The 14,679-nt window shown below is 37.7% G+C and overlaps 1 protein-coding gene across 1 annotated transcript; it reads right to left on the bottom strand.

Moving 5' to 3' along the window:
- Positions 1-221: 221 nt before the first annotated feature.
- Positions 222-9,311, bottom strand: LOC311084945 (uncharacterized protein). The gene is made up of 5 exons (XM_084117263.1): positions 9,155-9,311; positions 8,695-9,018; positions 8,423-8,590; positions 2,890-3,017; positions 222-790 (listed from the first exon to the last, which is right to left on the bottom strand). The coding sequence occupies exons 1-5, from the start codon at positions 9,177-9,179 to the stop codon at positions 698-700; spliced, it is 738 nt and encodes a 245-aa protein (XP_083973389.1). The 5' UTR covers positions 9,180-9,311; the 3' UTR covers positions 222-697.
- Between the last annotated feature and the right edge of the window lie 5,368 nt (positions 9,312-14,679).

The raw sequence follows: 14,679 nt of genomic DNA, 5'->3' as shown, positions 1-14,679 counted from the left end.
CAGCCAAAGCCCCAAAACACATTTGAATTTAGCAGTTGATCACGTGATGCACTGAATGTTATAGTCACGCCTTTGTGATCGTATGCTCCAGGGACCAGCCAAGACTATCACACCAGTCAAAATGAAAAACAAAAACAAAACAGGTACTCGGTATAGGCAGGTACTAAAAATTAAAGTATCAGTATGTCCTGAAAAAAGTGGTTTCGGTGCACCCCTACTTTCAATGCTTTATCACCATTTTATCTTTATTTTGAGCTTTTAATAAACATGAATTCCAAATATACTTGCATACCATTCTCAGTAAAACACATAAGCAGCTCTTTTCACAACATCTGCAGCTCTTGTTACAATTTCTTCACACGTCTGAGGTGTGCTTTCCATGCAGTCAAAGAACTTCCTATTATGTCAGGCTACACTTACAAAACAAAGGTCAATTACATCAGAAAAAAAACAAAAACCCTGTTTAAACCAGTCTTTTAAATATGACAAAATCATGCATCAGAAGTGAAAGGGAAGTGGGTAGTGAAATAAAATATAAGCCATATTTAAGCAAAATCACATAAGCATGAGTAATGTTGTAAACTTTGCAAAAACAATGACAATTTAGTAATACATTATACTGACGCAGTAATATAAATCTGTCCCTTTGAAATTCTTTTTATTGATGACTCTTGAAACTGGATAGTGTGTAACACACTTAGGATTTTGGCAGTTTTACAGCAGCATACGTGCAGTTGACTTGACTGGGCCTGAACGTTTTACGCCCCTTTGAGAAGTTCACGCCAGCATACTGAAAGAGCAATGAGGAAAATAGTATTGAAAATTGTAAAAAAAGAAAACACATTGCAGTTGTCTTGTACACTCTTGAAATTAAAGGTACCAAAAAGTGGGGATTTGCAGTGATTCCATAGAAGAGCCATTTTTGTTCCCCTAAGAACCTTTCAATGAACAATTCCTAATACATAGGGGAGCGCGGGGCACAACCTAACGCGGGGCTAGTTGTAACACGCTTGTTTTAAATACTTCCGCACATGCTTGGATGACGAAACTTTGTGTATTTACTAGTTGCCATATCAACACTATATAGAGAAAAAAATTCCGCCAAAATTATTTTTTTTTTGGAAGATATCCATAGATATTTATTAAACCATAGCAAAAGTAAATTTCTTAAAGGTACAGTATGGCATTTTTCGCCACTAGGGGTCGCTAACCTATTTACAATAACAAAGGCGTAGATTGATGACGCAACATTTGCTAAGAATTATGGATCTTGTCGTCAACGTCAAGCCGACCAATCTAATAATGTTTATGGATGACTGAATACATCAATGTTTTTATCATGACTGTGATATGAAGCAGTTCGGGATTGCTAAGAGACAGCTATCAGCTCCAAACGCGACGCGAGTCCCGCGGATATAAAAGGAATATGGACATTTCATTCTACCGAACTACATGTGAGTGCAGAATTACAACTCACAGGTCAGTTTATTAGACAAATTAAACTTGTGAGGTAACGCAGCGCTGTTTCACTTGGTCTAACATCACACTAGCACACTAAACTGCATTTGAATGTGTTGAAATGTATGTGTTAGTCTGTCTGTAAGAGACTAGCAGTAAACTAGATCAACATTAGAATAACATACAGATCATATTCTGACATTTTATCATTGTTGAACTATAAAACATTGATTAGTTTTATGTAAATGTGCTCACCTGTTTAATAAAGTACATGTAGGAGCGGTCGAAGTCTCGGACGTGGAGCTCTCGTTAATATACTGTCTATGGGAGCTCTCGGCATCTCGAAAACACCGCGCTGATATTGATTCTCGTTTTAGTTCTCCTTTTTTTATCCAAAGTCTGCTTGCCATGGTCCATAATGTTTGAACGAAACAACAACAGCGCGCAAATAGACATTGCGAACTACAAAGTTGTCCGCGTCTGTCGCCTTGGTTGCTATCAGACGGCTCTGGTTCATAGCTCTGGTTGCCATGGCAGCACGAGCGGAAACCAGGGACAACAGGGATATGACGGCATTGGCGGCGACGAAACGGAAATAAAGAAACGGGACGTTTCTCGAATTAAATTACAAATTTCTCCTGGTTTGAAAGTTGTTGGAAACAGTCGGGATAATGTAAGTACACAACTAAAAAAAATATATAACATAGATATAGTGATTTTTGAAAACGTGAGAAAAGGGTGAATAAAGACTGAGAGTCAATGTTCAGAAATTACTAATTATTTATTTGTTTTGAACTATGTTGTATAGCTGTGTTTTCATGTGTTTGTAGTCAAAACTCAAAAATTAGTTTATATTTAATTATTAAAAATTGCCATTATTTTATATGAAAAAGTTTTTTAATTGTATTTTATTTAGAAAATATTTTAGTTTGTTTTCTATATTTTTTTTATTAGATCAGATAACATTTTAAGCTGTCATATGGTCATGTTACAATGTGCCCCACACATGTTACAATGTACCCCACCTATGGGGCATGTTGTCACATTTCACTTCCTTTCTTTCGGGGTATATCAAGAAAAAAGTATATACTGTATTAATAAAACAAAACCACATAATTGTACTAGACATGTGGGAAATTAATGTGGGAAAAAAAAAAATACTCTGAACCATAAGTAGATTTACACAAACTGAGAAAGTCAAAAAGCGTTACTTTGTGCCCCGCTCTCCCCTATATATATTTTCTTAGTGTGAAGAACATGTAAAAATTCTAAAGAACATTAAACCCTAAAGGACATTTTCTGTGATGAAATTATTGCATGGATGTTAAAGGTTATTCATGGAACCATCAACTCTAGAGAAAATGAATCTATAAGTACCAACTTTTTTGTTTTCTTGCTTTTTGGAAATGAGAGATATTACATGCAATTTACCAGTGGTTGGTGTGATTCTTGGGGTTGAACTTCTTGTGTTTCTTGTGTTTGCTGTAGATCAGTGGTATGAAGTTCTTGTAATCGTCCTCCAGGTATTTTATTTCCAACAGCAAACACCTTTAACAGCCCTAACGGTGAATTCAGTTTAGTAACAAAATATGTGACACAATCTTAACAAATTTAAAGGGGACATACAGTAACACACGCAGTTTCCGCCAATCTCATGTTAATCTTGAGTACCTATAGAGTAGTATTGCATCCTTCATATCTCTGAAGAGTCTTTAGTTTGATCAGATTTATAAAATACAGATAAAGCTGTAGCGCTTCTTTCCAAAAACAGCCGAGCTCCTAAAGGGGTGCTGTGGGCGGAGCTAAAGAGTCACGCACAATACATCATCATCGCATCATAACTGGATAACGTTTGATCCACTATACGTTCGTGTAGTTTACATTATATGCACTTGCAAACTGATTGGCAACAAAACACAGACATTTGATGCAGCCTTACTTGCCGTCTGTGGTTCCGACTCATGACCATCTTTCAGTTTCAAAGGATCTGCAATTCCAGCATCGAACTGGGCCTTGTTTATGAAACATTCGTCACCGACTGTCCCATGTCTAAAATATGCCAAAGCGCAGTGCCTTGAACGCACACTAAATGCACATGCCTTGTCCAAATACACTTTGCACTTGACCACTTGTTGCATGACGTAATTCATGCAACAGTTTGGCCCAAGTGTTCAAGTAGGCGTAACGACTGCAAGTGTGTGTAGAACTTTCGATTACTCGATGGGAAACAATTGTAGTCTTGCAAAAAATGCAATTGTCGCTATGCAACTAACAGAAGACACACATTTAAAATTGTGGTGCTTCTTATTAAGTGATAAAAACAGTTGCAAATGTTGTACAAAACAGGCCACATGCCATACTCATCTTCGCACTAATAAAATGTGCAACACTTTATGTTTTATTACCAAATTACATGTATCTAATTAATTTAAATTACAGTGGAATGTTTTTTCTCGATATCTAGCGATTTCGGGACACATGAGTTCCCGAACATAATGCATGATGGGATACGCTTAGCTTCGGAGCGGTATTCAAGATAGTGTGCATTAAGGGCACTGCACTTTGCCATTTTTAAAGGGGTCATATAATGGTACATGCACTTTTACAAGTTGATTGTACTGAAATGTGCGTTGGCAGTGCCTGTACACAACCATCATATAATGATAAAAATCCATCCAGTGTTTTTTTTAAATCTTCTTATATGTTTTCCCCTCTCTCAAATCAAGCCATTCGATCTTGTGACGTCACACGGTCGGACGCCCCTCCCACGATTGTTGATTGACAGCAGCGTTTCAACACAGACCCGCCCTCGCTCGTGAGCGAGCTGTCAATCATAGTCTGCGCGTCATTGTTGATACGCTGGAGCACTGTCTATGAGCAGAATGGCGTCTAAGCGATTGTGGTGTTCTGTTCTTGTGTGTAATAAGGAACACAGCATCATTTTGATGTTCCTAAATCTGAGTTTGTTTTCGAAGGGAATATTCCCCACGATCAACGTTAATGCTTTCATGTTTGCGCTAATCATTTCACACACCAGACTGCTTTACAAACGAGGGTCAGTAAAGCTGGTTTTGCTAAGAAGCTGCTCCTGAAAAAAGGATCGGTACCAACTATTCGTGTTCCTGCTGCACCTCCAGAAGAACTGAAGTGAGTGTAATGTTTTATTAACCTTTATATTAATATTTATATTAATCTTTGCAAATCGCTAGCACGCTTCACGATGAATGCAGATATTTTTACACTCAGGGTACATTATGGCATGTTTTCTATGTACGACGTTCTCAATATAATTCATAATCCCATGTTTATAATGAACAACGCGTTATGGTTATTGAGTTATTGTGTTACAAACGGTGTACGCACAGAACAGAGGGGCGGGGTGAGCAAAGCTCATTATCATTTAAAGACACATGCACTGAAACGGCGTGCTGAAAACAGAGCTGTTTTTGACCAGGGAAAATGCGTGTTTACTTACAATACTAATGAGAATTTTTAATTAAAGTATATTACAAACTTTTAATTTAGACCCTAAAAAATCATATTAGCTTATACAAAAATGCCATTATATGACCCCTTTAAGACACGGGACAGTCTTGCGCACTTACTTCCTGTCGCGTGCACGCGCTCTCAAGTGGCCAAGTCCGCAAGTGTGGGTATTTGGACAAGGCAACACTATCCGAGGCTAAGCGTAGGCTATCCCATCATGCATTAGGTTTGGGAAATCGCATGCCCCGAAATTGCAAGGAAAACATTCCACTGTACGTTTAATTAATTCAATATTACATGTAATTTGGTAGTAAAACAAATTGTTAAAATGTAATTGCAAACATGAGTACTGTTACATGTAAGCAGGGATGAAGAGAGGTGTGAATCCAGTTGCAGCAGTATTTATTGAAAATTAAAACAAAGATAATTCAACTAGAGGGTCGAAACATGAAACATGAAACATGAAACGCAACAGCTTCACGCAACATGCCAAGACAACAACCAACAAACCAAGACTGAAACACTTGGGTATATATATTATATATACTATAAACTCAAGGGGAGATTGGCAAACAAGACACAACTGGGAACAATCAGGAACTAATCAACTCGTTACATCAAAAGAAGAATGGCATCTACGCTAATTTTGGTGTCTGTGTTTATCCCAAGGTTTTCCCACAGCCTGCCGGATCCAGGCTGTATCCAGATCTGACGAAGGACCTTCGCCTGGACCTGATGACAATGCAGTGCTAAAGTGCCAACTAGTCTCTCCCTATGGAGGATCCCTTTACCACTCTACAGATAAAGCGTTGTCGGGAAATTCGTTTCGCGTACCTACCCCGAAGTGACAAAATAAAATAAAATTCTGTATCAAAAATTATAAGGAAACACCAGTACTTTGTTTAGGCTTGGTTTGTAAGGAATTACAAACCTGCACACATATATTCAAACGCGCATAACTATAGAACCAATTCTAAATGCGCATGTGAACGCCATCAGCGTTTCTCACAGGTTCGCGTTTAAAGTCTATGTAGAGAGAATGGTGTCGTCTTAGCGGCCCCTAATTTAATAACAAATGATCGTTGCGATGGAAGCAAATCAATCAAACTAACTTTAGCTGGAAAATAACTTTATTAAAGAACCGCTATGAAGCCAAAACAATCTCTGTTACCTTAAATTATACGCTTATCTCTGTAAAGCTGCTTTGAAACAATCTACATTGTTAAAAGAGCTATATAAATGAGGATGACTTGACTTGACTTGACAAGAAAAACTACAAAGGACTACAAAACATGGAGCAAGACAGGAAATAACATAAAAGTCCAGGAACACACAAGACAGAACACAAGTTGGAATCATCACAAGTACGCTATATATATATATATATATATATGTGTATGTGTATGTGTGTGTAATTGTGCCTTCTGTTACGTAGCGACTACTGAACAGACATGTAGGAGTTTATTTTAAAATGCAAAGTATTAAAAATCAAAATAAAGCTCTGTAAACCCTGCAATACTGGGTTTGTCCCATTGGGTAAGCAAAAGTTATACACACACTTGCAGTCTTCAAGCCCACTTGAACACTTGGGCCAAATACAGGAAATACATCATGTAAGCAGTGGTGGAGGAAGTACTGAATCTCAGTACTTAAGTAAAAGTACAAATAAACAGAGACATATTTACTTTAGTAAAAGTAAAAGTACCACAATGAAAACCCTACTTAAGTAAAAAGTAAAAAGTACCTGATTTTAAATGTACTTTAAGTATTAAAAGTAAAAGTACTTTCATAACAATTTATTCTCTTAATGTCTATATTCTAATAATTAGGGCTGTAACAATATGCAATATGAAACCGAAATCGCAACACTCGGATCCACAAACCTGTGTCGCGGTGTGAGTGTGAGAAGGCAGAATCGCAACACACCCCTTATTTGAAGTTAACATTATACAATACGTAGACCTGGATAAATTCTTTAAGATTGGGCAATCCCAGCGTTATGGACGTGACAATTGCAGTAAAAACTTGAAATGTAAATCTTGAAATGTAAATTCTCAAATACCAATTGAAACTATTTATATATCCATACTCCCTTAATAAAGAAGTCCAAACATTAGAAAAATACTAGTCTACAGACACATGCGTTTTATATTTAATATGAGGGAAATATAAATCCGTAACGGACGTGACACAAAAAAAATCTTTAACTTTTAGGTGGCAAAATATTTTTTACTTTTTAGTAATTCTGTGAATTACACTGCGCAAACCAAAAGTAATATACCCACCGGATGAAGAAGGGTTGGCTCTCCACAGAACTTAAAATATTCATTTTATTTTTTGTGTTCACATTTATGAGGAAAAAACAATGTTACGGACGTGTCAGTTCTCCGTTACGCACGTGAGCGCTCTGAAAGCGGCACTAAAATACTGCTTTAAAATGTTCACAGAGACCTTAAAAGCCCTTCTTTAAAGTGAATTTCGTTTCGTATTAATTGTATCTTAATTTTAATCAATGTTTCATCAACCAAATTGCCTGGATTTAATAAATAAGTAAATATAGCAGAAAATAGATCAGGACACGGAGGCGCGGGCGCGTGAACTGGTGAAACTCAGGTCTGTACTTGCCTCACAGACCTGAGACGTATATATATATATAAATATATATATATATATATATAGAAAGCTTGAAATGTGTACTTTTAAACAGAACAATTCAAAACGAAAGAAAACAGACTGTTCTCTGCATGTAATCCGTATGAAATGTGCATTTCTCTCTGGCGCGTTCACTGCAAAGATCGCGCGTCAGCATCAATTAAAATGTCTCCTTGTTATATTTGACATAGGCTATTCATAATCATTACTTTTGCCGGTTCTTTGTGACAGCTTTTAGGTGCTTTATTGGCAGCGCCACAGTTACATGTTACATGAACGCGTCAGCACCGAAAACATGGAGATTTTTTTCAATCCCTGTTTTGGCAAGGGGAAAACTGATCAGAAAATGTAACGAAAATGTAACGAAACGTTGTAGAAATGTAGTGGAGTAGAAAGTATAATAATTGCTGCAAAAAGTAACGAAGTAAAAGTCAAAAGTATGCACTATTGATTGTACTTAAGTAAAGTACAGATACGTGAAAAATTTACTTAAGTAAAGTAACGAAGTATTTTTACTTCGTTACATTCCACCACTGCATGTAAGTAGACAAGGGGTCAAGTGCAAAGACCACAAGTGTGGGTATTTGGAAAGGCCCATATATGAGCCATAAAGGAGTGTATTATTTGGCAAAGAAATACTCTGTCATATGTTCAACTCGTCTTTTGAAACTTTGGCCATGTTTTGCGTGAGAATCCAACTCTTTAACAGTGTACATAAGTCAGAATGCATGCATGAAATAGCATTAGACATACCCAATCCACTTATTATGTTTGTATTTTTATGGAGTCACACTGTTGTAACTTAAGTTTAGGAAAACAAACTCACCAATAACCACAATGACCAGAACAGCATTCAGCAGAGCAGAGATGATAGAAAAAGTCCGCCAAGGTGTCTGATTCTGCTGAACGTACCTCACCTCTGTGTGATTCTGCTGAACGTACTTCATCTCTGTGTGATTCTGACACTCAGTTAACTCGGTTAATTGAGTTGGGGCTGTAAATAAAAAGCTGTTTAGAGCAACTATTGAGAATCTTAAGTGTCTAAAAAAAGTATGCAAGGGATAACAAGTATGAAGCAATAATTGAAAGATCACTCACCAGTGATGTGTAGACTGGTGCCGCCGCTGAATTCTGTTCTGTCTGAGTTTGTGCAGTAATAAACACCTAACTCATCGATAGTGATGTTATTTATGATCAGATTATTTGATTGCACTGAATATTTCTGTTTAAATATTTTATTGAAGTAAAACGGTGTTGGTGGGTTTGAGAAGGAGCTTAATATCACAACCGGAGGATCTGGTAGATTCAGCAACATCCATGTCACCTCTTCTAAACCAAGTTCACAGTTTATAGTCACAGTTTGACCCAAATCTGTGAACTGTGTTGTCAAAGTCTCTGCAGCTTGACACCATATAAGTAAATCTGCAGGAAATAAACAATCATACAAACATTAGGAGTATTCTTGAAAATGAAATGATTAGGCTGATAAAACATCATAAATATACAGTGACATGATTACAAAGTATATAAAAAGATATTTATAATTTGTAACACTCACAGAGTGGAAGTTGCATAATCCTCATTTTGTTTAAACAACGGGCAGGGCACTTCCTGATGCAGTCTTGTTTGTTTCACGCCTCTTTGGAGATGAGCTTCACCTCAGACTAAGAGCTTCATTTTACCCACATCAAGAGGAAGTTAAAGTCAAGTTTAGACTGACCACAAGTGCAGTCTTTTATTCTATACGTTCACACACTTAGATAATGTATATAATATCTTGCCTTGCTATAAGTATGAATCTCATGTGTAACTGTAATAATAATAATAATAGTAATAAACTTTATTTATATAGCGCCTTTAAAGCAGCTTCTCAAGGCACTTTACACAATATAAAATACAGAGAGAGAAAAATAAATAAGTAAATAAAAATACAAAGATAGAAATACAAAGCTTAAAGGGATACTTCACCTCTGGGAAGATGAATGTGTATTTAAAATAGGTCATTTAAGTAGAAGAAATGTGAAGAAATTTTTGAATTTGGAGCTTTCTAGACTGAGAAAAGCCAGAAAATGTATTTTTGGCTTATGTGGATGAAAGACAGCAACTCCCAGAATGCACTTGCTTCGCTGCCTTAGGAGGCCACGCCTACCGGTAAGAGTGCGCAGTTGAAAACAACCAGGCGGGAAGGAAGTCGACCGGAAGTTGAAGCCGGCCGCGTGCCACCATCTTGTAGCAGAACTTCACCTGCTGTTAGCATCCCATTGACTCCCATTCATTTTGGCGTCACTTTGACAGCGAATAACTTTACATCTGAGGCGTTTGAAGACTCCATTTGTCCATTATTTATTTCTAAAGAAACACGACAATGTATAAAATGCTCCATTACCTTGTAGCTTATGTTATGGCCCCGTAGAAGCAGTTTTTGTAAAAGTAGGCTAACGATTGCGTCATAACCACACGACTCTCTGTCGCACAGTAGAGAGATTACCGTATGGACGGGAGGAGAAGCTCGCGGGCAATCGGGGGGACGTTGAGGCAAAATGACAATATAATTAATCAGAATACCTAGTAAAAGTTGCTCCTGCTCCAAGCTCATGGACAATTCCTACTCACACTCTCCGTCTCTGCAAGATTCGGAAGGGAATGATTCAGATTTCTCTTGGCACAGCTACTAGAAGACAGACGGGTTGCTCACGTGGTCCGTGTAACGTTGCTCGGTTTGAGTCTGAGCGTCAGGAAAGGAAGTGCTAAGAAATCGCTAAAAATGGGCTTCACTTGTCTCAATTGAGATCCAATGAGATGGCTCTGTCCACTTCTTATACTGTCTATGAAAACAACAAGGCTAGGCTACGTGATGAGTTTGCCAGGGATTTAGAGATCGCCCAAAATGTCCGGGATTCGGCTTTTGCGTTCTACAGTCGCCATTCATCATGTTTACTGTGGCGAGCAGGACAAGGCTGACGGCCGCTGGAGAACGGCGCGAGGCCGGTGGCGTAATTACTGAGACGCGCCGGGTCTTGCATCTCTCACGGAGGAGCGGGAATTTTCTTAGCAATGGTAAAACGCACATCAACCGATCACTTGTTTAGCATTCATGTAAACACTACATTCAAATTCACCAATCGGAATGAATTCAGTTAGATTGAAACAAAAGGTGTGCATGTAAACAATGAATGGCGACCGCAGAACGCAAAAGCTGAATCCCGTACATTTTGAACGATCTCGCCCGCCGGACAAGTCCGGGAAAAGGAGGATGGTAACCCCTACTACTCAGCTTTCTCCTACTATTCAGCTTTCTCCACAGAACAAGAGCCTGCTAGCTTAGCTTCCAAAGAAAGACGGCTGACACTGTGTACATTCTGTGAGTGAGATCCCCCTATGGGCGGGTTGAAAACATGCGGAACAGCTCCTTCTACTGGCTGTAGTCTTTAGTCTCTGGCCAGAAAATCCTCCGATGACGCAAAATGACGATTTTTGCGTCATCGGAGGATTTTTTCCAGACAAAAAATACATAAATCTCTTGTCTCAGGGGGGTATGAGGGTGGAAAGCACGGTAATTCGAAAATACTACAGGTTTTCTACTAATACAAAGCTTAATGCTAAATCCGAACAATCAGAATTATCAATTATCAGTAAATCTCCATAGTCTGGTGCACGGGAGGGAGCATCTGAGTGGTTTCCACAGTTGTACCTTGACAGACTGTAGAAAAATCTGATGGAATCACGTCCTCATGTTCTGATATCAAAGATACGCGAAGTGCAACTTGTATGAAGTTGTATGAAGCCTTTGCAATATTTTGCATTTATATTTTTTTGTATATTTTATAGTTATCACATGATTTGATATAATTGCATTGATTAGTTTGTTAAATTCACATACTTTATCTGTTTGATTATTGTCTTATATTTAATACAGTATATCTTCAATTTAAACCATAACCGCATGAGCATGAGATCTGAAGATCTCTTTGAAAAATTTGTAAAAAAATAAAATAAAAATCAATTCTTGTTTTTCATGCCCTAAGAGCAATAAAAACACATAGGAAAAAAAATCCTGACTGAGGTTATCATAATTCATGCATGAAAGGGTTAAAAAAAACAAAGGAACACACTGGAATACAACATAATTAAAACCATCAAGAAAAATTTAAGCTAACCAGCTTGAGAGGAGCACAAATGGCGCAGACAGATACTGAGGGGCAAGACCATGCAGTGCCTGATGTGTGAGCATTTTAAAATTTTAAAAGGATTTTAAAATCAACTCTGAACCTGACCGGGAGCCAATTCAGTATTGGAGTGATGTGTTCATTTCTCCTGACTCCAGTCAAGATCCTAGCAGCAGAATTTTGCACGCATTGCAATTTGTTGAGTGTGGTTTTATGAACCCCAGCAAGAAGTGCATTGCAGTAGTCAATGTGGGAAAAAACAAACAAAAGTATTGATAAGCCTTTTAGTCACAGGAAAAGATAGCATAGGGTGAAGTCTAGCAATATTTCTGAGATGAAAAAAAGGAATTCTTAACAGTATATTGCACATGAGGGTCAAAAGACAAACTGGAATCAAATATAGAAGTGATAATTAAGCCTAAGTGATCTTAAGAGAAATCCAAGAGGAAATATATAAATGCTAAAAAGCAAAGGGCCTAAAGTTGAACCCTGAGGGACACCAGTAGTGAAAGAGCCAATCTCAGACCTGAAACCACATAAAAACAAACTGCCGGCGATCAGAGAGATAAGATCAACACCAAAGACAGTTTCGAGTCGGTTAAGTGAGAGGTTGTGATTGACAGTATCAAAAGCACCACTAAGATCAAGGAGGATAAAGATGGAGAGAGAGCCAGAATCTGAAGCTATTAACAGATCATTGTCATTGGTGACCTTGACCAAAGCTGCCTCTATGCTATGGAGTTTACGAAAACCAGACTGAAGGGGCTCGAAAAGATTATTAACAGTAAGATCATGAGCTGCAAAACCACAACTCGTTCTAGTGTTTTTGCCAGAAAGGGAAGGTTTGATAAGGGGCGATAATTATTTAAATTGATCATTTATGATCAATCAACAAATAAATATGATCAGTCAACATTATTCTTTTTTGGAACAGGTGTTACAGCAGCAGTTTTCAATGCTGCTCGTACAACCCCAGTGCGTAGAGAGCCGTTAATGATGCTGAGAACAGCCGGACACATAGAGTTAAAACAAGATTTGAATAAGCTTGTATAGGGAAGGGATCAAGCGAGCAAGTGGTGGCTTTCATATGTGACACCTTCCTAGTAAGCAACTCTGACTCAATTTGAGGAAGAAATAGTAAAAGATGTGCCAGAGAAACTAGGCAGGCAGAGTGTTGAAGAGGAAACAGGTGTAGCATGAATTATGGACATTGTCAATTTTAGAACTGAAAAAATGAAGGAGATTATTACACAACTAATTTGAAACAGGTAGAGAGGTGCCATGTGTTAACTTTTGGGTTTGCGTGTGCGCGCGCTTCGTGGCAAAAAAGTAACAGGGTTGAATGTGACGGGGGTGTGATTTTTTGCTTGAAAATGGCCAGTGCTCTACATGTAGTGAATAACAGGAGAGTACATGGCATTCATTGAATTAAGAAATCATGTATATTTTTTAAATAACAAAGATAATTTTCACAAGTAATAGAATTCTATCTTTATTTGATGTAACAGGGTTGAGTCGTTGAGCTTGACGACCACATTATCACAACTCTAAATAAGTTATAGTTATAAAAGAGGGTGGTAACTTGCCTGTGTCTACACACAGTGTTGTTCAGAAGACTTCTATGATGTTAATTCCTGTTATTGATGTCACATATAAGGATCTGTTCATTAGTTTTATGGGGGGAATGGTTTGTGTAACGGGGTTTAGGGATATGAGGGACGGAACTAAATAATGTGATTTTAATGAATAATCATGAATTTACTTAGAAAAAAAACATTACCAGCAAAAAAGCACAGATAGGCCTAGATATTCATGGGAATGGCAAAATGTATGGACTTTTTTCTAATTATATTATTCATATCCCAAGTACACTTTCATAGAAGCCCATGAGGGACATGACAAAATAAGTGGTGTCAACTGAAAAAACAAGATAATTTCTAATATTAAGATAATATGTATGTCATTATATTTAAACTTTATTAAAGGAGACATTTCAATTGATACAAAAAGCTTTTAAGAATAGATTTTGGTGACCCAATAGGTAAAATACACTTAAAAAGGTCAGAGGGACTCAAATCATACTGGTTTCGTGGAATGACTCATATACGGTTTTGGTTTGGTTCTATTGTTTCTGTTCCCTGCATGTGTATGTTGACTTAGGGTACGTTTACACGACAACGATGTACTAAAAACTGAAAAGTTTTTGCTTTGCTTTTCTTTTTTGCGTACAGATGAAAACATTGTAAAAATGATCCCATTCACAAAGACGAAAATGACTAAAAAAGCTGTATTATTCATGCCAGGCCAGTAGATGGCGATGTCACTTTGTAAAGAAACACTACACACCTTTAGACTGAACAGGTAATACACATGCGTGACATCACCGCTTTCACATATTCAGGTTTTTGTAGATGACACCGTTACACAAAGCTGATAATGATCGTTTTCAAAACACTGCACTTTGAAACCCGTTTTTTTAGGCCCCCAAAACGCTGTTGTCGTGCAAATGAACGGCCAAAACACATAAAAAGTTTTCCGTTTTAAGTTGAAAATGGTGTCATGTAAACGACCCCCTAGTTTCCTTGTGTGTGCCAGTTAATCACACACTTAAACGTACAATATGTAATTTTTTTCGCCGCTAGGGGTCGCTAACCTTTTACAATAACAAAGGCGTAGTTTGATGACGCAACATTTGCTAAGAATTATGGATCTTGTCGTCAACGTCAAGCCGACCGATCTAATAATGTTTATGGATGAGTAAATACATCGATTTTTTTATCATGACTGTGATATGAGGCAGGTCGGGATTGCTAAGAGACAGCTATCAGCTCCACACGTGACGCGAGTCCCGCGGATATAAAAGGAATATGGACATTTCATTCTACCGAACTACATGTGAGTGCAGAATTACAACTCA

Source organism: Abramis brama (genome assembly GCF_963993115.1).
Source record: "Abramis brama genome assembly, chromosome: 6".
NCBI lineage: Eukaryota > Metazoa > Chordata > Actinopteri > Cypriniformes > Leuciscidae > Abramis > Abramis brama.
This window is presented reverse-complemented; position numbering and strand designations above follow the sequence as displayed.